The sequence below is a fragment of the Dendrobium catenatum genome, unplaced genomic scaffold (assembly GCF_001605985.2).
Source record: "Dendrobium catenatum unplaced genomic scaffold, ASM160598v2 original_scaffold_101791, whole genome shotgun sequence".
Classification (NCBI taxonomy): Eukaryota; Viridiplantae; Streptophyta; class Magnoliopsida; order Asparagales; family Orchidaceae; genus Dendrobium; species Dendrobium catenatum.
The window spans coordinates 254,941-281,452 of record NW_021420229.1 but is presented as its reverse complement, the minus strand read 5'-3'; the positions used below and the strand labels follow the sequence as shown (position 1 = coordinate 281,452).

The window sequence follows — 26,512 nt, the reverse complement described above, 5'->3', positions numbered from 1 at the left end:
TTTGAGGCATGTGCATGTGAATCATATTTTTTATAATCTGTATATATATCGGTCATTTCATTTTGACGTAATGTTCAAGTTTAAATGAAGTTCATGTTGTTGTCACGTACAGGTTCAAGAACTAATTATGTCATTGTTTCTGATAAATGTATATTATTGACACATAACCACTATTAATACTTAAGTGAACTACTGTAATCATGTCATGAATAGAACATTGTATAATTATCACATCACTTAAACTGAACTGTAAAACTTCCTTTTTATTTCTCATGCAATTTATTTTAATTATTAAATTTGAATTCTTTAGTAGGTCTCAAGTAGCCTATTGAACAAGTGGCTTGCTCATCCTACTTATTTACATGTTATTTCAGGAAGGGTAAAACCTAGCTAACTAGAGAAAAAGTTGATAAGGTGAAAAGTTTAGGTTGTAGGTATGTTTCTATTTTAAAATAATTCTTTTTGAAATCCAATCATTTTAGTGTATAAGTAGATATGAGGAAAAAGTTATACTGGATTATTGTACATGACTTTTTTAATGAAATGTAAATTATTTATATTTATGTGATTGAATGCTTAGTTGGCTCTGGGTCTCTATTTATTGATGATGAGTTAAACAAAAATAAGAAAAATTATTCTAATTAGATATTGGGGCGTGACAACAAGCCCCTCAAATGAAACTTCATAGATAAAACAAGTGAAAATTAAATAATTTTATTCTACTATAGGTTTTTTTTCCATGGGCAAATAAATAAGCATAAAATAAGTTCAAACTCACTATTCTGGGGATTACGAATCCTGAGAAAAGATTCCATATTCCATAGAAAGCAGAAGAGACAATAGAGGCAATAGTGTCGTTCGATGTCAAACTGACAGCCAACATGCCATAGTAGGTGAAATACAGCAATGTGAAATATGTGAAAAATATGTACCATAAGAACTTTGTTGTTGTCCATTCAAACCCAATCATTGAATACACAATGATGCAGTATAATAATGATTGAGATAAGATATATGGTTGCTCAACTACAACTTGACAAATGCAGAATAAGAAATATGAGTAATAGAAGTTGAAGCAACTTGATGGCACAGTGGAAGGTTATTAGGTGCATTACTTGTCCAAAAGCATATGGAAATGCTGAGTACATTCCAGCAGCTCTTTCTCTATAGAAGACCAAGCGCTCAATGGCAACAATTGGTTGTACTGCACCTGAGTAAGAGACCCCCAAAAATAAAATAGCCACATACATGGAACCCATAGCATTGAACAAATCCTGTTGTGTGTCTCTGTAGCCATACCATTCAACAGAAAATTATAACAATCTAAATGCAAATTTAAGATAATGAAATACTAGTGGTATTGACATCCTTTTATTTATCAGCTTACTTTTTACCACCAAGATTCCAGAATATTGAACCAAGCATCAAGGCTATCATCACAGTGAAAAAAAATCTCATTGCAGAATAGGTAGGATTCCTCCAATATGACAAGTTTTGTTTCCATAAGCATGCAATGCATTGAGTTAAGAATGACTGTGAATATTGTGTTGGAAAATATAAATCACTTGATCCAATAGAAGGCTGACTTAGTTCCATAATTAATGCTTTGTTTCTCCTGCAACATATCAATTAAGAGACATGAATTTATGACAAGTTGCAATTTGAACCAGATGAAGGATTAGGCAAGAGCTTTACTTGTACAATTCAGAGTTTTTGTAAATTTCATTGAAATCAACACCTAATGCATCTTCTTGTGCTGAAGATGTTACTTCTAACATCCAGGTTGCAGGATTGTAACCATCCTTTATCTTCGAGATTCCTGGAATGTCCTGAATAATTAAAAAAGCACATTATGTAATGAGTTAAAAAAGACTTGGGATATCTACAACTAGGATATAACACACTTAAACTTGGGTTGCAAGACATTTTCATCAGATTTTGATGGAATAGAGAGAAGTATCTTGTAGCCTGGGAGAAAGGGTCTTGCTTGTGGGTTAAAATGTGAATCTTTTGAATTAGTAAGAAAAAAATTGCTCTAAAATGTTTTTTTTTTTTTTTTACCTCAAAATAGTTGATAAGATGACAAGAGTTGTTCCCCAATGGTCCAACGTATATCTCTTCACCTCCTGTCTTCATCAGGAAGAGCTGTAGTTCAAAAAGTATATATTAACTTCATGAAAATTATGTGGCAAGCATATTAATAAATGTAACCCTATAAAATTTAATCATATAATAGGACAACTCACCTCAAAAAAAGATTCAAATATATCGATACTTGGTTGGTGAATTGTACACACTACTGTCCTTCCTGTGTCAACTGTGTTTCTAACAGTTCTCATTACAATAGCGGCTGACCTAGCATCAAGGCCAGAGGTTGGCTCATCCATAAATATTATTGAAGGATTTGCAACGAGCTCAACAGCAATGGTTAATCTCTTGCGTTGCTCAGTTGACAATCCAGTTAATCCAGGCACTCCAACCAAAGCATCTTGCAATGTCCTCATCTCAACAAGCTCCATTATCTCATCAATGAACATCTATTATCCAAAACTTTATGTGAAAAGAAATGTTTTATGATCGAAATGAAGATAGCATAACCATATTTTTATATATTTCACTCACTTTTCTTGTTTTTAAATCAATTTCAGGAAGAAGACGAAGCCACAAAGAGAAAATAAGGGATTCATGAACTGTCAAATTTGGAGAATGAATATCATTTTGTTCACAATATCCTGAAACACGAGCAAAAGTATCTTGCTTCTTAGGATATCCAGAAATGGTGATGTTTCCCTCTACATATCCTTTTGTTTTTCTCCCTACAAGTACGTCCAAAAGAGTGGTCTTTCCCGCTCCACTAACACCCATTAGAGCAGTAAGAACTCCTGGTCTAAAGCAACCACTCAACCCATTTAGAAGCATTAACCTATCCTCAATAGCATGAGCTCGCATTTCCTATAAACACGTTTTTATTATTTGAAATCAGTAGTTATTTAAACAAGAATTTGGTACACTTACACTCATATGCACTTATTTATCAAGTTTTTCAATTATAATTTACCTTTGGCATGTCCACTGAATATCTTATGTTTTCAAATGTGATGGAATATGGTAAAAATGGAAGCACCATTCCTTTCGTCGTATTTGAGTTGGAAATTTCAGCGCTTCCTTCTGTTAATGTTCTGGTTTCTTCTTCTATATGAGGTAATATAGATGTGGTAATAAACATAATTACCTTTAAGATTTATAAATGGAGTTCATACCTCTTGATTGGAGCGTAGATTTTCCAATTACTCTTTTTTGTTGCTCCCGCACAGCCTCCTCAGACACAGTTGATTGGCCCTTCGCAAGTGCTGTAAGATTATAAATAAGAAACCTTGGACAAAAAGCTTGTGATTTCTTTGCAATATATGATTAGTGAAGAGCATGTAAAGTCTTACGTTTGAGATAAGATAGAGCAACAATTAAAAGGAAGTTGAATATGAGAACATATGCAAACAAGGCTCCTGCACCAATCCAAAACCAATTTGCTTCCGGAAATATTCTTTTAGACTTTAATATTAGTATTCCAAGCGTTTCATTTGTTCCAGGTAAAATCTGCAACAATTTTAAGAACCATGGTCATGCATTTTTCTTAAGACATCTTAACATTATGAGATTATATGACTAGTTCACTAGAAAAAAAATATTACATGGCTCCAACTCTTCCCTAAGAACTCATTTACTGAAATAGCATTTTGTGAGTACATTAGTGGTGATGCCCAATAACCCCATACCCACCATTTCTTCACATTCCCTGCCAAATGAGGAGGCATAACTGTTAAGATACTGCTAGAATAACATAAGAAACCGTATAGTACAACCAGCATCTATGGCTGAATATTTTCTAAAATATACATAGAATTGTCAAGTTTACAATTTCTCAATTGTATCATCCCAACATTCAAAGATAATCAGGACATGTTCTAAGAATGTACAACAATAAAATAAGAATAACGTTTTAAAGAATTGAGCTAGAAAAGATCATTTTTGATAAGATTGTTATATGAAGGAATAACTGAAAATTTAGAGGACCCTAATGGAACAAATAACATAGCTCTAAACTAAGATTAACACAAATAATCAAAATGAATTTTAAGTTGTGCCAAAGCATTTTCCTATAACACTGCAATATTGAAATTAAAAAATATTAGATGGTTTGAAAAGAACCGTATGAAATTATGAATCCTCCCAACGCCATAATCACCAGCAGTGCGTAGTATGTCAATGCATTAGCAATAACAGGAATTCTTCCAAGTACTGCAATGAAGCGACACATTCCTGAAGCCACTTGGTTTACAAGAAGCAGCAGAAGGTAATGTTTGAAAAACCTACAAAAAAATTTATTTTTTTGAGACCCAGAAATGAAATATTGAATAAAACATGAATGTTTAAGCTTAAAAACATCTGACCTTACTGCACTTGAATCATATCCTATGGAAAAGTAAGTGATAAGCACCCAAATTGCAACTTCAATGCTTGAAAATGGTATATTTAAGATCCAATTTGGTAATGCTAAAGCCCATGAAGGATAGAAGTGATAGTCCCTCTGCTTGAAGTGGACAGGTAGTTTAATAATGGTTAAAACAAGCTCAGAGGAGCCATTCATATAGATAGTGACAAGAGAAAAAAAGAGAGCTCCATTGTAAATCTGTCCATCATCTATAGAATTGTGACGCATTTGTGTCTTCCAGAATAGCGACATCATTATAAATGCCATAAACATGACCTGAAAGACAAGGAAATGAATGCATGAATTTGATTTGTCAGATTGAAGTATTAGGTTTTTAATTGCAGGGGTATCCTCTTACCTGAAAAGCTCTAAACACATAAACAAAAGAGTTTCTCTTCATTAGAAGCAGTTCTCTTTCAATGCAGGCTTTCAGTATTTCAATTCCACTGACACCAAACTTTGAGGTTGTTAAAGCAGCAGGGTGGCTCTTGCTCCTGTCAAAAGGAACAGATAACTCTGTTCGAAGGTTTTGTCCTACATAAAATAAGCCAAATGCTTTTGCGAATTCCTTAACTGGCACATATTCATATGGTTTATCATGTTGTGCCCAATATTTCTTTTGATCTTTCTCGGAAATCACCTGATGTAAACAGGCAATTAGGTTATGTTGGAGACTATATATATTAGAATTCTGGAGCAAAATTTTCTCAAAATAAAATCTATACAAGATACAGTTGAATATACTCTTTAAATGCATGCATTTTGCTATTAGAATACTTTGAAGATCGTCACCAATTTACTTTGAGATATCAAGTGAGATCTTTTATATTTTGTGAGACTTTGTAATAAATTTTGTCTCCAAGCTCATTTCTTGGTATCACTATAAATAGAGCCCTAGTAAGGGATTTTGTTTCCCATAACCACAAGCAAATATCAAGAAGTGTAAGAGAGAGGGGAAAGGGACAGGCAATTGAGAGAGAAAGGAGAATTTTATGTTCTTATACAAGAGATTTATTCTACTTCTAGAACGTACTGCTAGTTTCGATTCTATCAATAGGTAAAGCTTTCAGTCGTAGTAGGATAGCGATCATTTGAATTGTTACAGCAGAGAGGCTCTCAATAACAACAACATGTTCTTTTTGTTCAACCGTGAACCAGTCCTATGGCCGGTTCGGTCCTCTTAGAAAACCGGGCTTGCATCAAACCGGTTTGAACTACCGGTTCAACTGCTAGACCGTTGAACCGGCCTGATTTTTAAGAACCGGCCGGTTCAAATTATAATACATTTTTTATTATAAATATTTTTGCCCTCAAACCAAGTTATATTTCAATTCTTACCTCTAGCTTTATATGAAATATAATGTCTCCACATGCTCCGTGATGCAGGTATCAACATGAAGCAAGTAGAGCGGGAAGAAGAATAAAAAGGCAAACACTGGAATTTTTCTTATAATATCAACGTGTGTGTTTCTACAGTAAGAGGCTCGCAATGTATTCTACTGTGGTCCCAAGTATTGTACGGAATAAGCATAAGAAGGTGATGGAATTAAAGTGTGTGCAGTATTCAATAATTTTCAAGAATGTAAGCATAATTTGGCATGAAATTTTTCTCAAAACATACCTATTTTACTATTCCTTCATAAAACCTCATGGTTATTTTCATTAAATCTTACTTTAAATTTATAGCATGTTGATATATAGAAATCTATATAAACCTAAATTAAAGACCAGCCATATACTTTTAATAGTATTGATATATCATCAAAAAATTATCTTGATCAAGCACGAACACGACACAAAATTAAGTTAGAAACTTCTAAAATTAAATTCGGGACCAACCAAATTCTGATTTTAACAAACTTATAGTCAAACTAAACATCTCGAAAGGACGAACCCAACGACACCAAATTCGACCCAATCCAAGTCCAAATGGGTCCAAATCGAAGACCCGAAGTGCATTTGGAAGATTCAAATCATAAATTGAAAGACCAAACAATTTCCAAACATGACATGCTTATGGTCAAATCAAGCAGCTCAACAAGACGATTCCAATGAGCCCAGATCGTAGAATTCTAGCATTACTAAGGCACTCAAATACTCGATAAACAGTCCATGATCAAAGGAGTTGATATTGACCATCCATTCAAAACACTCCCAACATGCCCTTTGAACGTAGCTGCTTTTGCCCACTTAGAAAAGTATTATGTTGTTACCAGTATGAAGCGGTCTTTAGTTGATGACAACATATCTATTGGTCTGATTATATCAGTGACCTGACATTCAAATGGTCAGAACGCTACTATTGGTCACAGTGGATTTGGTGGTTAATGTATAACATCACTGTGAATCTGACACTCGTGGCACCTATTAGCATGGTCAATACAATTCTTCACCATCGATGGCTAATAATAACCCATCCCCTTAATTTTAACAGCTATTTTTTGGAACCTTATTGGTGTATGCCACAAAGTCCTTCGTGAACTTCTGCTACCACTCTATCAGCTTTCTTTGTTCCTAGGCATCTTAGCTCCATTTGATCAAAAGCTCATCAATACAGTGTGTCGTTGACAAATGTGTATCACAATGCTCTCTAGCTGATTTTCAATAATGATTTGTTGGGAAGGTTTCGGATATACCGGAGTTGCATCCTACTGGTTTGAATCCCGTATTACCTATGCCTATGGGAATTGCAAAATTACTGGCTCTATAACCCAACGAGTGTAAACTATAATCAGTATAGGTTCCTCGTCACCTATATTCATTGTCTCCTTGGCTAAATTGTCTAGGCAATCTGCTTTGCCATTCTAACCTCGAGAAACTCAAGCTATCTTAATATTTGGCACTAATTTTAGAAGCATCAGAGCTCACCTAGGATAATGAGCCAGCTAAGCTTGCAAATCTTAAAGATGCCCAGAACTTGATTAATAACAAGCCGAGAATTGCCGTAAATCTGAAGACTCCGAATCTTGAATGAAATTGCGATCTCCAAACTGACTATCAGAGCCTCGTATTTGGCTTTATTTTTGGTCAAAGGTTTAGTTAGATTAAATGAAAACCTTATTATGCCTCCCTTGGGCGCAATGAAATTGAGACCAATGCCGGCTCAGGCTTTTTCAAGATTTGGTGGTTGGGCAAGTTTAATTGATAATGATCCATCGAAATACATCGCCCAAACTTGTGGCTTCTCTCTTTCCTTGACCTGCATGATTTTCTCATCAGAAAAATCATCGTTGAGCGGAGAATCTACAAGGATAGGGTGTACGACAAGAAAATCAGCTAAAGCTTGCCCCTTCATCACTTTTTGTGGCATATACATGATATCAAACTGCAGTAGTATCACAACCCACCTTGCTAGATGACATGTCAACGTTGGTTTGTCATCAAGAACTTCAACGGATCGATCTTTGATATCAATGTAATTTTATGAGAAAGTATGTAATGGTGGAGTTTCTAAACTGTGAAAACCAACATCAGATAATGCTTCTTAATTATAGAATAACGTATTTTAGCTCCAATCATCCTCCGAATGGTGTAGCAGAGCACATTCGCTTTTTGCTCTTCATTGTAATGGGCCAATAATGCTCCAAAGAACTCTTCTGGTGTTGTCGTGTACAATATATGAGGATTCCTCAAAATTGGAGCTACGAGAATGGGAGGGGTTAATAGGTATCTTTTGATACTATCAAAAGCTTTTTGACATTCTCTGTCCTATTTGAAACAGACGTCTTTCTTCATTAGCTTCGAAAATGGCTAGCACCTACCCAACAAATTCAACATGAATCATCGAACGAAAGCCAGTTGTCCTTACAAAGAGTGAAGTTGATGGAGGTTCTTTGGCGGTGATATTTCCATAATCACCTTGATCTTATTGGGGTCAATTTTGATGTCTTGGTGACGAATAACATAACCTTAAAATTTTCCTAAGGAGACCTCGAAAGCACACGGTTCGTTTTCAAACCATACTTTTTATCCTTTCAAATATGATCCTAAGGTTATTTAAGTGATCTTTTTCATTCATGATGTTGACAATAAGATCATCTACATAGCACTCGATCTTTTGATATATTAATTCATAAAAAATGTGTGTCATTGCCCATTGGTAGGTGGCATTGGAAATTTTCAAACCGGATGACATAACCGTGTAGTAGAATATGTCAATGGGTGTTATGAATAATATATTCTTTTCATTTTCAGTCAGCATCTTGATTTGAATGTAACCCGATGATTCGTCTATAAATAAGCACATGTCGTATTTGGATGTATTACCCACAAAGAGTTCTGACACTGATAGTGGAAAATCATCTTTTGGATATGCCTTGTTGAGGTCTCGAAAGTCGATACACGATACAAACACGGATCTGATTATTCTTCTTCTTCACATAGACAACGTTGCAGATCCAATCGGCATATTTTTCTTAACAACTAAAGCATACATCTATAAGCTTCTTCGTCTCTGCAATCACCTGTACTTTAATCTTCGATTTCATTCTCCTTGGAGCTTGTTTAACAGATGCTGCCTCTGGCTTAATAGCCAATCTGCAAACTGCTATGTCAGGGGATAAGCTAGGCATCTCAATGTATGTCAAGGCAAAACAATTCCTAAATTCACAAAGGAGTTCTTTTATTTCTTCCACTTGGTCTTTAAGTAGAAGGAGCTGATGAAGGTTGGGTGAGGGTCTTCTTATATCCCCAAGTTGACTTCTTTTAGCTTGTTCATTGTAGCGACCTGTCCATCATCTTCAAGCTTTTCTTATATAAGTTTGACTTCTATGGGCTGATCATCATAAGTGTCTACTTCACAGGTCTCCTCATTGCCATTGTCATCGAATTTAATTTCCCCGTATATGATTGCTTGACAAATCTCCTCTTACGGATATTTTCGCATGACAAATCCTAAACCTGTTCTTACAAGAACATCCTTTCTGCATAACAATGAGGAGACTTAAGTGTCATCATAAGTGTCAACATTGCTTGTAACTATTAACTTCTTCACAGAGTCATTTGGCAATTCAGCGTACCATTCGAAAGCAGCTGCCATTAAACTGTTGACAAATTATTCTAAGAATAGGGCATCATTGCCTTATGTATTCCCTCATATGGCTTTGAATTGTGCCAAGTGCAACTTAGGATTGTTATTACCAATTGAGATATTAAACTTTAGGATAAAGTACCCTTTTGGGTACAGCACTTGGATGTATTCAACAAGATACCGGCGATCCTTGCCTGTCAATTCTCAGCCTAATCAACAACTATAGTAGACTTGATTTTTTCAGTGATTATTCCCTCTAGTTGTGCAGTCGTCACAGGCTCAGAGGTGCTTGCTATGTTTTGGGGAGTGGGTTGGCAGGTTATGTTATTAACTTCATTACTGCCTTTAGGAGTGCCCCGTATTCCTAAAACTTGAGGCATTTGGAGGTTTGGAGGATCGGCGTAATGTGTGGGTGTAGGGCCCGTGATAGCAATTCTTTGCATCATATGCATTTTTTGCCTCAATTTGGGTCATCATCTCAGTTATCTTCTCATTCAATTGATAAATTTCTCTATCCTTGGCCCTCATCTAATGCCTTATCTTTCTTTGCATGTTTACTAATGTGACAGTGTCGGCGACAAAGGGATTTTCTTCAACTTCTTCTTCTTCCAAAGAGTGTCCACTTCTATTGGCAACATACATAGCCCCATAACAGCATCATTGTATTAGTTTGAGCGGTAAATCATTCTCATCACCACTCTCATCATCATGTTCATACCTTACCATATAGACTACCTCAACATCCATGGTATACTCTTCATCTTCCTCCTCTTCTTCTTGTACTCGGATCTCCAAGCGGCCCCGCCACTGAATCTCCAGTTCTTGATTTGGTAGGAAGATTTCTTCGACTGGGACCTACGATCAAAGTTGACGTCCTCCTTGTCTGGGGCCGACAGATGACAGGATCCCCTAGAAGTTCCCCAGGGTGTCGACACCTCAATGCTCACCGGGTAAAACTTATCTTCTTTCCTTGTTCTTTACTACCATAACAGATGGTAGCTCCCTTGGTGGGGTCCTCTTGGCCTCAATCATTAGCAGCTATTGGAGCTTCTTCATTTTCAGCCTTTTGTCATTTACAATCTTCAGGACTCTATACACCCTGACCGACAAGATTTTATGCTCCTTTTTTTGAGGAACTGGGGCATAAGGCCGCTGATCCGAAAAAGATTTATTTAGCTTGCTATAAGAGCTATTCCTCTTCACCCATCTTAAGTCAATAAACTTGTTGAGAATGGGAACATTGACTTTAGGTTCTTGGGTAGGCATATTCGATAGGTGAATTGATAATTGTTGTTAAGCTTGCAGTTCAACGTTGTTTCTTCTTCTTTGCCTCATAAGCCTTCCTCTAGATGAGGAGGCTTCAACATCATGCATCTCAGGTTCAAGTAAACTAGATGGCATAGTAGTGGTGTTTGTAGTCATCACTAAGATTATTTCGTCGGCTATAACCCTTTTGGTAGTTGGGGCTTTCAGCTGTGATAGCCTCTCAAAAATAGAAATTCTCTTGCGAGAATTTTCAACAGTGGGCTGCTACGCTGGTAGATGCGCATGATGTTTAGAGGTTCCAGCATAATGGGACCTCCTGGCAAGCCCTTTAGAATCCATGATGTATACAGGGACGATAGCAGCCATTACAAAAGCTATAGGAAATTATAGATTCGAATTAGATGGTGGCTCCAATGTTCCTATTGTTGATCACGATATTCCCTAGCTTAATGATGAATGAAGTGTTATGCAGATCTATCTACACAAATGAAAGGCAAGAGTTAGTAATCAGCGTTTGATACATCACTCCACACTTTCATAATATAGAGACTTACAGAGAATAGAATACCAAAATAAGTATAATCAAGCAATTAAATTAATTTGAAAACCCTACTTAATAAAATATTTCTATAGTTTATTGACTGATTATATTAGAATATTAAAATTTTAATTCGTTAAATGATCGTTATGAGAAATTTAGAATTTCGGCCCATATTAATTAATTGCTACTGCAACGCTTAAATGACTAGTCAAAGATGGAAATAGATACCAAACTCCAGTGGAGTCACCAAAAATCTGTGGGCATAAAAAATTTGCAGCCCAACCTCCCTTGCTTTTGAGGGAGTTTTAACGGATTAAGTTTCAGGACAATTTTTCAGAAGGAAGATTATGTTTGTAAAGAAGACACAACCCAAAGATTTTGCCCTCATTTTGCTAAGACTTTATGATATGAGTTCTTATTTATAGTTAATTATCCCTCTCAATAATGAGAGAGAACTTTCAATTAAGGTTAGTCATTAATTAGATACTTTGAATTCATAGATGCGTAGTATTGGGCATATAGTAGTAGCATTGGTTGGTATTTGGGAATGTAATATTTAAAATTAAATATGTCACCATCTTGCACTTAAAATGGATGGTGGAGAAATAAATGATGAACTCAATCAAGATCCCATGGTTCCATAATCATAGATCATTATGATCCCTGGTCTACTTAGTCATAGGAGGTAGTTGACCCAACCTGACAGAAGGACCCTTATTACCAGTAATGGGTTACATCATCCAAGGGAACCTTGTAGACTTGGGTTGAGTATTTATCTAAGGGGATAAATTTGAATCCACCTTAGCTAACAAAGGGCTTTGTGCCCTATCGATTATATCATATTGATTCATATCTCAAGGATTTAATGCCATTGAGGAGCATACAGGCTCTGGCTATTACCATAATTTTGTGGTGTCATTTGGCGGAAAACCACCCAGGTCAGAGTGCCCCGATCATAACCCTTTAGCTGCGGCGTCATTTGGCGGTAAAATCGTCGATTAGAGAACATGTGTCACATTCTTACTGGCAAGAGACTATTTGAGAATGAATCCTAGTGATATTATTGACCAAAATTAGTTTTTTGTGAGCTGAAGTGATATTTGAATTTATCCACCTCAGTAAACCATCGTGGAGGGTGGATGGGTTTTGCTTTAAGCTTTTTAATAGTTTATTTTTAATTTTAAAACATTTGATGTATGGTATGATTTCTAGAATTTTGGATTTTCATAGGCATTTTGGATTTTTTGGTACCCCTAAGATTGAAATTTTTGTCAACATAGTCATCATTAGGATATTAATGGACAATTATATTTTATTGATTGAATCCTGTCGACTTTATTTTCTTGCTGATAGACGATTAAGTTCTTTGTTATTTTTGTGCCTTTGCCAATGAATTTGTTTTGTAGTGAACCTTGAAGACCTATTATGAATGTATAAAATAAATATTTTAGTTGATGTCGTGACTGTATTTTAATTTTATGATTCGAGTCATGTCGATGTCTATCTACTTGCATAGAAGGATCAGGCTAGAACATGGATTTATCATTTGACCCAAGTAACATCCCTTGATGTCACGTGTGTACCGGTAAAACACTTGCCAGGGCCCATGCAGGTTTATGATTACACATGAATTTCTTTGTATTTGTGTGTATACATATTATAGTGCATGTGTGGGGAAGCATATTCTGATGTATGATAGGTCTTCTATGGCAACTCGTAGAAGCTTGTGTTTATTGCAGCCCTTTTGTATTTACCTGTAGGTGACATATTAAATGTCAATGGGTCTTCTACAGTGGCCCGTAGGCACTTGCATTTGTTGCATTTCTCTTGCATTTTGCTTGTGGATAATATATTGGACATATAATAGATCTTCTACGGCAGCTCGTAGGAGCTTGCATTTGCTATATATTATTCATCTCTGCTTATAATGAATCGATGTATTTGTGGGTCATTGGCTACTTATTGACTGTAAGGAATCGTGACACCCACCGCCAACTTCCACTTATCATTGTTGTGCATACAAAAATCTCATCATTGCTAGTGGACATTCATTCTCTTCCACAGTTCTAGTAGATGGTGTATGATGATTCTTCCATAGTCACTTGCAGGCAAGTTGTAGTGTCTTCTATAATCCATAGCCCTTTGTTAGTGTTCTCCGATGGATGTAGTAGAGACTACTGCGTCTTCTTTACATGACTTATGTGCCGACTATCATTAACTTTTTACAAGGTAGTGTTGTAAAGAAACTGCTTTATTTGTTGAATGCCTTTCATGTTTTGCTCATGAACGTGTTGTATTGTTCACCGCATGATGCTTGCGTATGTTTATAGGAGATCCATCACATTTATTACATATCAACTATCGTTGCTTGTAGGAATGTTGTAGAATTCACTATTTGTTGTTGGTTACGACTTGTAGATATATTACTTTGTATATGGAATATCTCGCATCACAGCCAGCATATACTCACATTCATCGTATTATTGCGTCATGTGTGTATGCAAGGAACTTCGTTGTTTGCAATTGAGTTGATGTATACATCCGCATACTCATGCTAACTACCAAGTCAGTTTCATCCATTACATAATTTCTCTATGCACATTAAACGACAGGTTATTGTATTCATTTGCATGCTAGCTTTCTGTTAATAGGACACTTTCACATGCATCTGTAATGCTAATTGATATTCATTTGAGTCCTTCGACTTGCTTGCATGACATTTATTTAAATGCTTCGAATTATTAATTAGCATATCATATTTTAAATTTTATCATGAATTTGTAAAATTAAGGTCCGATTCTTTGCTGTACGAATTTCAATTCAAGTGCAGATACAATCCCCTGTCATTATCCAAATTCAGGTTCGAGTTCCCTTGTGATTGTTCAATTCAAATTAAGTATAGTTTGATGTCATTTGATTCAAATCAGGTTCACAAGTCCTCTGTTGTTCACTTGAGCTTGAGTTCAAATACGATCCACGGCCTGTAATTTGCTCAAGTCTTGTGCGCTTTCACCCTGAATTTTGACAGTCTTCTGGCGTCTTCCCTATTTAGGGGAAATCCGAAGTCATAGCCTTCCCCTCCATGCTATATGAGCGCTTTAGGTAGGTGTCGGATGACATCGCGGCTATATTTGTTCAATCCCTGCTATGCTACTTGAGCGCTTAAGAGTCTTCGGGGTTATTTAAAGACATGCAATTTTCTTTCCCCCGCTACAACACGCGAGCACTTAAAGGTACTTAATTTCACCTCGTCATACTACGTGAGCACTTCAAAGGCCTACTTGCCTCGTCGCGAGCGTCGCACCAAGTTCCCTCCCACCGTGCTACATGAGCACGTAGGTCTGCTGACTCACCGCAAGCATTGAGTGCGAGATTTTTTCAATTAGAAGGTTATACCTGGATGACGATTGATGACAACATCAACTATGGTGATGAAATGCACAAAATATTTTCTCCTTCCTTTTTTATCATCATCATTCCTCTATTTTTCTTTCTTTTTTTTTTTAGTTTTCTTCCTCTCTTTTGTTTAATCATACACATTTTTTTTTTAATTTCTTTTCACCATTCGCAATTTTTTTTTTGAGATCGATATACATATGCGTATGTATATGTGCACACATATATACATATACAAATGTATTGGTTGACTTAATTATTAATAACGGTGATTAATGTTGAAAATGGGTAAATAAGTGATGATAATAAAAAAAATAACAATTAATAATAAAGAAGAACCTTACCACTTTGATTTTGGGTCAAGTTGGGCTATTGAGTTGAGGTGAAATGGGCTGCTTTAAGTGTAAAAGAGCTGCTAGGCTTTTGGGATAGGGGAAAGTTTACAATAGGTTGATTTGGTGGGCTGATTTGTTAACGGGCTGAGTAGGCTGTTTGAAGTGATGAGGATGGGCTTTGGGTTGTTCATGGGTCAAGGTAGTGTTTAAGGGTTCAACTAAAGCAAGTCGAGTAAGAGAGTAGATTTTGTGTGGAGGAAGACTAGCGTGAACTGCTACTGGTAGGTGGGGATCGACTAGAGAAGCGTCGAGTTGGGCTTGTAGTGCTCGGAGAGGATGACGGCTAGAGGAATTTGGTCGTGGGTTATTTGGTCACGGGCAAAAGCTACATGCGTTGGCTAGGGTGGGGATCCTGAGAGGAGGAAGGGACTTCGGGCTTCATAGAAGATTGGGTTGGCCACTGAGCTTGCGGAGTTAGGCAGGAGTTGATGTAGTCAGCGCGTGAGAGCAGGGAACAATTATTAGGTCAGGTGACCTGATGTAGCTCTACATTCGGACGTCAATAACATGTCGCCATGTGATCTTACTCAATACCGCGCGGCCCAACGACTTGATCCGGGATTGCTATGATCGCGTATTGCTCGGTATTGCTCTGTATTGCTAGGTATTGCTTGGCAATAATGAAAAATATCGCTCTGTGAAGACCAATACAGAGCAATACCGAGCAAAATCGACCAATACCGAGCAAATACTGAGCAATATCTAGTAACACGCGAACATAGCAATCCCGTCTCCGTTCCGGGTTGAGGTTGTCGGGCCGCACGGTAAATAGTGAGAACACGTGGCACTATTTTACTGGCGTCTAAACGTAGAGCTACATCAGGTGAGCGGACCAAATAAAAGTTCGAGAGCATGGGTAGGTTAGATGGCTCGTGGAGTTTGGCTGTGAGGGAAGTTCGGTTAAGGCCTTCGACTAGATGTGTTTTCATGTAAAGTGGTGCTCGGGGGTTGAGGTATTTGATGTGTTGAGGCAGACGAGAAAACATTGGCTAGTGCAGGTATATATTTTTTGTATTTTGTTTTATTTTGGATATTGCCCAGAAGTCAACAATCCGACGTGACTCTAACACTTATCGGACATGTCAAAAATATGTCCAATTAAAAATAAAATGAATATGCGTGTCTTAAATATTTAATTAAAAAAAAACTTTTTTAATATAATTTTTATATCATAAATTTTTATTTATTTAAAAATAAAAATTATATATCAAATGACAACAATGTGACGATGGTTAAGAGTATGATGGCTTAGAATTAAAAAATTGTAGCATTATTAAAGGTGTAAGTATGGAGAAAATGGCCACATGAACTCCTTAATAAAATGGGTTGGTAAAAGAACGAAAAGGTTTAAATAGGACTAGGATCATGAGATTATATGGAGAATTCCAAAATAAAAATGATAGGCTACTAAAGTTAACAAAATAACATAATTCAAGAATTAAAGATTATATGTAGCTAGGGGTTTAAACGAACAAACTAAATGTTTGTTTGTGTTCATCTCGCTTAAATTTTGGTATTCAAAATCAACTTTTGTTCAAATCGTTCATGAATATCATATTTGTGTTCACCTTGTTTTAGTATCGACAAGCTCGTTCAACTCTTGTTCAAATAAAATTTGGCTTGAATTATTAAAAAAAATTAATTAAAATTTAATTAAATATGAGGGCTCTTTGTTATTTTCAATTTTGTTAGCTTCCCGGCGTCCCTTTACCGTAAAAGGGAGGTTGAGACGACATTTGTCATTGTTTTTCTTACTCGAATCAAAGATACAACGGCGCGAGGTCTTCAAATGAAATTCTTTCCGCCCGGATCAAAGATACAACGGCGTAGGGGCTTCAAATTGAACATTTATGCCCGGATTAAAGATACAACCATACATATCTACAAATTAGTGAGTCATTTTCTTTTTTTATTTTATTTACTATTAGTTATTTTTTTCCCAAAATCTGGAAACATCCAATGTCCCCTAACAGTGATGGGAGGTCGAGATGACACTTGTCATAGTTTTTTTATCAAAGATATGATGGAGTGAGATCTTCAAATCAAATTCTTCCCGCCCAGATCAAAGATACAATGGTGCGAGAGCTTCAAATTGAACATTCCTACCCGAATCAAAGGTACAACGATGTAGGTCTTCAAATTAATTGTACCTATTATTTAGGCAAGCCAAGAAGAAAAGAAATTTATTTATATTTATACATTTTAGTGTAGATATAGGGATGACTACGACGATTGGCTATGCGATTAAGAGGTCAGTTGGGGCCAGATTGACTGATTGAGGATCAAACGAGCTTGGGTTGCACGGGGTTCGTTCGACTGGTCGCGTATGCGGGATGGTTCAAATGGATACATGAGATCGGGTCAGGCGTTGGTAGCAGTAGCCGGATGCACAGGTTGCCTGCAAAGGGTCAGGCCCAAGCTGCATGGAAATGAGGGAGTGTTTTTTGGGTTGACTTCCTGTGGCTGTATATATGAATGAATAGAGTGGATTCTTCGTGCGGATTCGCATGAAAGAGTGGTAAAGATAGTGAGGTGTTATGCTTCCTGTGTATACGTGCGACACAGAGAAAGAAGAGGGAGAGACGGGGCATTCCTGCATGTGAATGAACAAAGAAAGTAGCGAGCGCTTGAATGTCGAATGGCCGCCCTCAGATGACTCCTGCACTAAGTTATGTGAAAATGAGCAGCTGGTTGTGTCGTTTGAGCGAAAGATTATAGGTGTGTTTGGAACAGCTGCAGCTGTCGGTAAAACAGGTTGTAAAACTATTATGCAGAGAGCTACTTTTTGAAGTTACTATACACAAAGCATTATATTTTATTTAGAAAATATAACTGTCGAATTGTTGTGCTAGAACTGCATCAGAATTAACGACCATTATACCATTATATATATTGAAATGAAAGAAAATTATTTAAATATAATTTTTTTTTTAAATTTTATATGATAACAAACTAAAACTAATGATTTTAAATTGAAATTGTTATCAGTTTTATGAAATATTTAATTAATAACGATTCAATTTTTTTTTTTTTTATGAAAAAGCACTTTGCATACTTAATAATAGTTGGGATAATGCATGTTAGGGACAACAAATAAAACGAGCCGCCATTGCATCATCCATTTATCAAAACCTTATCTTGGAGATCACTCTAACTCTACACTTATTTTCTACAGCAGCATCATCCATTTATCAATGAATGAATCCCCTCACTGGCTTCTACTAAAAGGAAGAACGAAAGAAGCCACCGAAACACTTAAAAATCTCACCTTTTGTGAGAAGCAGAGCTTCTTCTCGATTTGACAAAAATCGAAATCACAGGTGCGGTAGAAAATAATATCATCTCGACAGCGGGTATTCTATATGGGAAGCGATGGGCGGTCTAACGGCTATCAGCGATTATAGCGGTGAGCTTCGGTGTCGGCACGGTTTACTACGGCATGTCGCTAAACCCCGATAACCTTAGTGCCTACCTTTACCTCATCTCAATAGTGTTGTGGAATCGATGATGGTGGCAATGGGCAGGCGAAGGAGATTTTTGTCTTTTGGGGTATTTGGTACTATGATATTGTTTGCCTGATTGTTCAAACGTAAGCTCGACGAAGGGCTGAAGGCACGAAGGCAGAGGCAGGAAATTTGGAATTGATCTAGAAGGACTAGGGTATAAAATTTCAACAGGATCTCATCCAAGGAGATGAAGGGTATATACACCATTTGTCATATCGGAACCGTGGACTTCTATTTGGTCGCCAAAAGTAAGATGTGGACGTGCAAATTTTACCACACCTTGCTAAAAAGCATTATCCCAAACAGTTACATGATTGCGTCTTACAACGTAAAGCAGACGAGACGGTATCCCAAGCCCGCCCCGCCCTACATTGTTTGGTAGTGAACCGTGTGTGGTGGGGCCACGAGGTGGGATGGGTCGAACCCACTTATCGGGATGAAGGTGCAAGCAACAGGATTTGGGCGGAATGAGTCAACACTTGTAGGACAGACGTCAAGTGCTTAAAGAAGAAGATGCTACTAGTTTTAGTTCTATCAAGAGGAGAAGCCTTTGACCTTAATAAGGGAAAATTACATTTGGACTTCTATACAAAGAAAATAAGAGAATAAAAACAATATTATTGATACGTCACCAAAAATATCTTTAGCTAGCATGAATCTCAAGGCATATTCAAACTATGATCCCTCCTGTGATGCTCCATAATCAAAATTTAAATAATTTTTTCTTTTAATTTACACAACAATAGCTACCTAATATCAGCAGAAATTAAATTATCGATCAAAACATAAATATAAATATATTTATTCATTTCCCCAAATATTATATACACTACTCAGGATCTATATAATCATATCACAACACTTTTATCCTGAGTACGAAAGAAAAACTAAAATAACAAGAACTTAAATTTGAAGAAATCCTGATCAGTCTCACACTCCTATTCATTTGCCCTGACCTAAAAATATTTAACCATATATAATGAGCTCACAAGCCCAACAAGCAACCAAATCTATAACTGACCTCAACGTACGATAAACAAGCAATATGCATGTCAGCAATCAAATCATAATAGTAACATTCACATGATCATAGGGAAATATAATAGAGAAATTGATAAATCAATACAGGTGTCGACTCACTAAAGTATTTGTCGTATCAATACTACAATCAGTTGAGAAATTATATAAACATCAAATCAAAACATCAATAAAGACTATCACAATCATGTCAACATAGTAAAATCATATAAAAATAACTATATCCGTGTATCACATGCTCAGAAATATCATATCAGTGTCAACATAATGTCAATGTCCATTGCACTTGCTCAATATATATCACATGATCAACTTGTTCTAACGGTGGGCAACAAAATCGTACTAAGCAAAAATTTACATTTTCAAAAATTAACAAACTTAGAGATTGTGTAAAACATTATTCTAAAGCTTTAATTGAACTGAAACACTATTTTTAGGTGTCAAAAGAAATTTCAGAGTAAGCAAAAATCACAACTTTTTCAAAATCATCAGGCGAAAAATTTCAAATAAATACTAAAAAATTCATTAAAATGTTTTTTCGGCTTCAAAAATATCAATAAAATAATTTTATTTACAAAATATTGGTTAAACAGTTTGCAAAATGGACATCTAACGATCCAAAAATCCCCACTTGTACCGACAGGTATCAATTTCTTAAGAATTTTTAGAGTGTCAAAAATTATGAAAAAAATCTTGTAATTAAAACACAATGATACCTATTTTATGGGAAAGATAATTTTTAAATTTGACTTATAATGACTTCTAAAAAAATTTATTGTTTGGGTTATTACACCTCCAACCTCCATTACACGCTGATTACATTCCCTCCGACCTCCATCGCCTGCCTACTATGATCCCTCTGACCTCCATCACCTGTCGACTATAGTCCCTTGGACCACCGTCGCCCACCGACTATAATCTGTCCGACCTCCATCGACCGCTGACAATGGGCCCTCTGACCATCGTTGCCCATCGGCTATATTCCCTCTGACCATCGTCGCCCATCGACTACTATCCCTCCCATCTCTGTCGCTCGTCGAACATAATCCCTCCAACCTCTTTTGCCCACATACTACTATCACTCTGACCACCATCGCCCACCGACTATGATCCCTCTGATTACCATCACCCGCCAACTATGGTCCCTCCGACTTCCTTCATCAGCCAACTACGATCCCTCTGACCTCCTTCGACCGCCGCTATAGTCCCTCGGACCTCTGTTGCCAGATGACTATGGTTCCTGCGACCTACGTCACATGCCGACTACGGTCCTTCCAACCTCCAATGCCTCCGACCTCCATCGCCCTCCGACTACGGTTCTTCCAACCTCCGTCACCCACCGACTACTATCCCTCTGACCACCGTCACTTGCGGTCCTACCGACTAAATGAACAGACCAACACTCTCTTAAGAAAAAACTCTCATATCACAAGATTTTTCCCATTCCCACCATGTAATGTGTTATATATAATGTATATTTTCTACATTGAGCCAAAGCCTTCCCCCAAGGAAGGGCCTCATTTGTAATCAACAATAAACACTAGTATAATCATTTTAACTAGGTCAGACCCCGTGATTTTTTCCCTTTCAGGATTTCCCACGTAAAAATCCTTGTGTCGATCTCTTATGACTCTTGCATCCCTCTCTCTTATCTGTATGTGTAGTGGATCTTCATTCAAAGCTAAGACAATAAGCTTTTTATCTCTCTACTATCGTGAACGTTCCAGCCCGTAACAAGTATAAATAACATCTTCTCCATGTCTAGTACTTATCTTCGCAACATGTAGTTCATTTTCACTTGTTCAATGATATATATAAAGTGATGTATTTATCTTTATCATAAGTTTTATATGAAGTGTAATATCCCCATGTGCCAATTTAAAATTTAGTAGATTGTTCGATCACTTTGTAGTTGTGTTTATAAGTGAACTTACTGGACCACATAAATTTTTGTATGCCTATGTAAAATTTTTGTAATTGATTTCTTTTGTTCTTGTTTTTTCAAGCTAATATTAAGCTAACTATAAAGGCTTACAATATTTATAGAATCTAATGTCAAGAATGTTGAAAGGAAAGATTGGCTTTAAAATAGTTTCGTATACATGCATAAGGGAGCTTATTAAAATTAAAAGGAAACTGTGAAGATGATTAGATGAATGTTTATAGATATATATTTAAAATGCTTTGCATTTGGTGATCAAATCAAATGCCTAAAATTCAATGCTACTTCCTTAAATTTTTTATATTATAGAAAGATATCCCTGGTCATGAAAGATGCCTCTAAATTTCAAATGCTATCTTGTTTTAAATATAATCTTTATATGTTACATATGAATTTCAATAGACAAATTTATGGCCTTCTGGTTTCTTTTAAAAAAAATTACCACTGGCTTAATACGCTTATTCCTCCATTCCCTCTTCTCTGCGCCATATTTTACATACAGCTTCAGAAGAGATATCTTCATATTACTTCTCTGAAGTTTCAATGGTTTAGTGGCATTGTGATAGTGATTTGTCAGTTAAACATTCAGCAATCTCAATCAGAGGGGAGGAATATATTAAAGAAAATAGCATGTGCTTTTGAAAATAATAAAACATATCCTTTCCTAATAGTTTTAACTCAGCGTCTTTAAAAAACATGAAATGTTTAACGTAACAAAGTTTCTAATAGAACTTACTTCTTGTAAGAAGTCGGCAACTCCCTTCCTCTTGGGGCATTCAAAACCCATGAACTTAAAGAATTCGAGCACAGCTTCACGAGGACCTTGATAAACAATACGTCCTTCAGAAAGGAGGATGATTTCGTCAAAGAGCTCATAAGTTTCAGGTGCTGGCTGAAGCAAGGAGACAACGGCGGTTCCCCCAAGAATACTGACAATTTGTTTTAGTGAGTTCACTATCTGAAAAGTTGTAGAGCTATCAAGGCCTGTTGATATTTCATCCATGAACAAGGCTTGTGCTGGACCAACGATCATCTCGCCTATGTCATCATAGATTTGTTAACTATAAAATTCTATGCAGGTTCTTGATCAGAAGAGCGATGATAGCTTAATGAATTGTGAAACTAAGTAAATTTACCTATGGTGACACGCTTTCTTTGTCCTCCAGAAACACCTCTTAACATTTCATTGCCTACCAGGACATCAGCACAAATTTCCAATCCCAGAATCTATTACCAAATTTAAAAAAGGTTAACATTACCTAATTTTTTTGTTTCTTACTTCCTCCTTGATTTTTAATCAGTTATTTTTAGGTCAACTACAAAGAATACCTTCAAAGTATAATCTGTGATCACGCCAGTTTCGTTCCCTTGAATTGATGACGCCTGGAAAATTAAACATGTAATATTGTAGTCTTACATTTTATTTGATTTATTTCAAGGTGATAGTTTCATAATATAATAAAAGAATTTTGGTTTAATGGATTGAAATAACAAGTTTATCAATGAATTAATTGTTAATTGTTCATTTAACCTTCATGAAGACATCTATATCAGCATCAGGTTTGATATTTTCAGCCTTCTCTCTCCTTAGCATTTCAGTCAACATATCTGCAAGCATAGACAGGAAAACAGGTTGAGTAAATGTTGCAACCATATAAATTTTTGGGCTTTTTTCATCATGTAGAATTTAGATTTTTTCCTCACCATAACGATATCCAACCCCTTGACATCTAGCAGAGAATGCAAGGGTTTCTCTCACTGTCATCTCTCCTATGTGGAGATCATCTTGGCTTATATAAGCCGCTGTTCTTTGTGGAACAAATTCATCCATTGTATGACCATTATATGTCACATTTCCAGAAACCTGCATCAGTTTCTTTTAATATATTTGCTTTCATTGGCTTACGCTTCAATAGATTATAAAACACTTCAGTAAATTTAAAAACTTAAGATAATTAAAGTTACTGTAGAAATTATTAGACCTTAAGATCTGAACCTAGCTTCCCAGCAAGAGCCAATAACAGTGTAGTCTTCCCTGAACCGGGGGGTCCCAAAAGCAGTGTCATCCTGTAAATTTCATTCTCATTAGCTAACCATTAGATAAATAAAAAGTGAGAGACATTTAGATACCTTTGTGGCTTGATGATTCCACTAACATCGTTGAGTACGGTAAATGGTATTTTCTTGTTTGGAAGTATATGAAGGTAGTTGGCCATGAACTACATCAAAATTAAAAAAAAAAAAAATGGTAACAAATCCATCGCAGCTTTGAGCTCTGCGTACTCAAAACAAAAGTATCAGAAAATTCCACGATGAACAGTTCGTATACCTCAACTGTGTTAAGAACTGAATTGACGAAGGAGGGCAAGTTTCGGCTTCCCATATGTGTTTGAGCCTCAACATTTAGAAGCTCATACCGCACTTCAATGGTTGGATAATCAATTCCCACTCTGGGAATCAACAAAGCAGCATTAGGAATTAACAAAAACGAACTTCATAAAACGAAGTCTATCTAACTTGACACTTATAACTCATACCTATTGAATCTTTCCTTGAGCTTGAGAAGAAACCTCTCATTGTCTTCTCCATCTCTTAAAAGTCTCTCAAGCAGGTTTCTCCGATCCACAAAGCCGAGGTTCTTGATCCCGATCTCTTTAAGCCCACCATCTTCAAATTTCAAAATTCCCCACCTTGCCCTGTCGTAAGTTGGAAGCTTCTGGACCGCAGCCCATCTCAAATCCCACTCCTCTTCTTCGTCTCTCTGCCTCGAAGAAGATCTGGAAGATATTGTGCCATCACCGGTTATTGAGAAAGGAATGGCGCTGCTTCTTGACAGGTACGGATCCCCTCCCAGCATTTTTTTTGTTGTTGGAGAATGAAGAGGAAAGAGGGAAAGAATGATTTAAATAGAGCAAAGGAAACCGTTGGCCTTTAGGTGCTGGATTGGCACTGATTTTCCTTCATTTACGTATTTAATTATGCTAAAGTTAAATTGTCAAAATTATGGTGAAATAGGTGAAATTATTAGGGATAATAGAGGGGTTATCAATATGAGCAGGAGTAAAATCCTTATTGAGACGTTTGAAAATGCTGGATTGTCAAATTAGCAATTTCATCAACATCCTCAGTAATAAAGCCATCATCACGATGGATTTTATTAATGGAGTAATAAAGCCATCATCACGATGGATTTTATTAATGGAGTTTTTGGCACATTTCCTCCTAAACAACACATGAAAATATTTGATGTTATTATCACCTTCAACAAGGTGCTTCGCAACCGCTTTTTATTTCCAAAATGCTTCCTCCTGAGCTTGTAATTTAAAGATACAATCTTTAGCATCTCTCAGTAAACTAAAATTCTTGTTAGAAGGAAACAATTGAAGTTAAGCTCAATAGTGTTCACTTTATCTTCAGTATTTAATATATTAGTAAAAATATTTTTAAAAATATTATGATTCCAACAATTGATAATTTGCTTAAGTCATCTCAGTTTAAACCAAAGTCTCTTTATATCAAAGATAGAGTTATCCAGATGTAAAGGAACATGCCAATTTTCCTAGAACAAGTACATAAAAGAATCATGAAGCAACCACATATTTTGAAATCTAAATTGAGGCAAATAACTCATATACCTAGTCTTAAGAGTAATTAACATTGGAGAATGGTCAAAGAGAGTATGACTAAGATGCTCAACATAAATATAATTAAAAGAGTTCAACAAAAAATCATTAAACAACACCCGATCCAACCATTGCCATAAATGACCATGATTCCAAGTAAATTTATTACCAGAGAAGCTAGTGTCATCTAAATTACAATCCATAATCATATTATTAAAATCGTCCATAGAGTGATAGATAGGAATAGAGTCGCCAACACATTCAGAGGGATTTAAAATAGTGTTAAAATCACCACCAATAAGCCAGGGCAAGTTTTAAATACTATGAAAACTAGTGAGTTGCTTGCATAAAACTTTTCTAGTATTGCGAGAAGAAGCAGCATATACAAAAGAGGCACAATAGTTCAAATTTAAAACTTTAATATTACAGTGCAAAACTTGAGTAAAATATCCAATAACCAAATCTTATTGGCAGAATTCGAAAAAGAATACTTAAAACCCAAAAATATTAGTAGTACTAAGTAATTTAGCAGAAGTAATGAGAGGTTCAAGCAAAACAAGAATATAAATTTTGTAAATACGACATAAGTTCTTAACCCTTAACCTAGAAGGGAAACAACCAATGCCCTAACATTCCAAATAATAGATTTAATCATAAAAAAAGTGCTAATAAGTAGTTTGCAAATGGGTGGTCCTAGGAGATTGTAATATTATGTTCTTGTTTTTCCTATCTTTCATATTTTGAAACTTGATATACTTAGTGTCATTATCATCTTTAGCAAAATATTTAGCCACAATATCTATATCCTCCAAATCAATAAAGCATTACCATGATAATGAGAGTTTGAGAGAAGTTTACTATCAATGTGCATACCTGCCTGCCTTACCTCCTGAGGCAATTCACCCTCCTAAAAGGTATAGCCATCTTCCACACTTTCTTTATTATTCTTGTCATTATCAACATTTCCTTTCACAAAAATAAGCTGGCCATCCTCCTGATCATTCACAACAGATTGAGAAGTCACAATATTAGTACAAACATTATTGATCATCATAAAGTCCATATCAGACAATTTTTTGTTAAAAATATAAGGACTAATAGAAGATTATATAAGAATATTTTGATTAGTAGTGATAGACAACATTTGCTCATCCATATTTTCACAACTGATAGATAAGAAAGAGATAGAGTTAATATTATCTCCCTGTACACGCATCAAGTAATTGACATTGGTGGAAGGTGGTTCTTTATGAGCAATGGGAAATGGTATTGGGCCGTCAATATTAT

At 36.1% G+C, this 26,512-nt stretch overlaps 1 protein-coding gene across 1 annotated transcript in view; it reads right to left on the bottom strand.

Moving 5' to 3' along the window:
* Window positions 1-26,288, bottom strand: part of LOC110105512 (ABC transporter G family member 44-like) — a 29,717-nt gene extending 3,429 nt beyond the window's left edge. Inside the window, exons 1-25 of the mRNA XM_020835043.2 lie at window positions 26,187-26,288; window positions 25,724-25,851; window positions 24,140-24,379; window positions 23,932-24,052; window positions 23,733-23,821; window positions 23,585-23,669; window positions 23,307-23,466; window positions 23,134-23,210; window positions 22,932-22,985; window positions 22,739-22,829; window positions 22,339-22,640; window positions 4,848-5,129; window positions 4,449-4,765; window positions 4,207-4,367; window positions 3,690-3,793; window positions 3,438-3,594; window positions 3,261-3,350; window positions 3,059-3,189; window positions 2,623-2,952; window positions 2,247-2,537; window positions 2,062-2,145; window positions 1,696-1,829; window positions 1,388-1,615; window positions 1,091-1,287; window positions 758-1,032 (exon numbers count right to left, since the gene is read on the bottom strand). Of these exons, the coding sequence (XP_020690702.2) occupies window positions 758-1,032; window positions 1,091-1,287; window positions 1,388-1,615; window positions 1,696-1,829; window positions 2,062-2,145; window positions 2,247-2,537; window positions 2,623-2,952; window positions 3,059-3,189; window positions 3,261-3,350; window positions 3,438-3,594; window positions 3,690-3,793; window positions 4,207-4,367; window positions 4,449-4,765; window positions 4,848-5,129; window positions 22,339-22,640; window positions 22,739-22,829; window positions 22,932-22,985; window positions 23,134-23,210; window positions 23,307-23,466; window positions 23,585-23,669; window positions 23,733-23,821; window positions 23,932-24,052; window positions 24,140-24,379; window positions 25,724-25,851; window positions 26,187-26,288 (4,230 nt within the window). The remainder of the gene's footprint in view (window positions 1-757; window positions 1,033-1,090; window positions 1,288-1,387; window positions 1,616-1,695; window positions 1,830-2,061; window positions 2,146-2,246; window positions 2,538-2,622; window positions 2,953-3,058; window positions 3,190-3,260; window positions 3,351-3,437; window positions 3,595-3,689; window positions 3,794-4,206; window positions 4,368-4,448; window positions 4,766-4,847; window positions 5,130-22,338; window positions 22,641-22,738; window positions 22,830-22,931; window positions 22,986-23,133; window positions 23,211-23,306; window positions 23,467-23,584; window positions 23,670-23,732; window positions 23,822-23,931; window positions 24,053-24,139; window positions 24,380-25,723; window positions 25,852-26,186) is intronic.
* Between the last annotated feature and the right edge of the window lie 224 nt (window positions 26,289-26,512).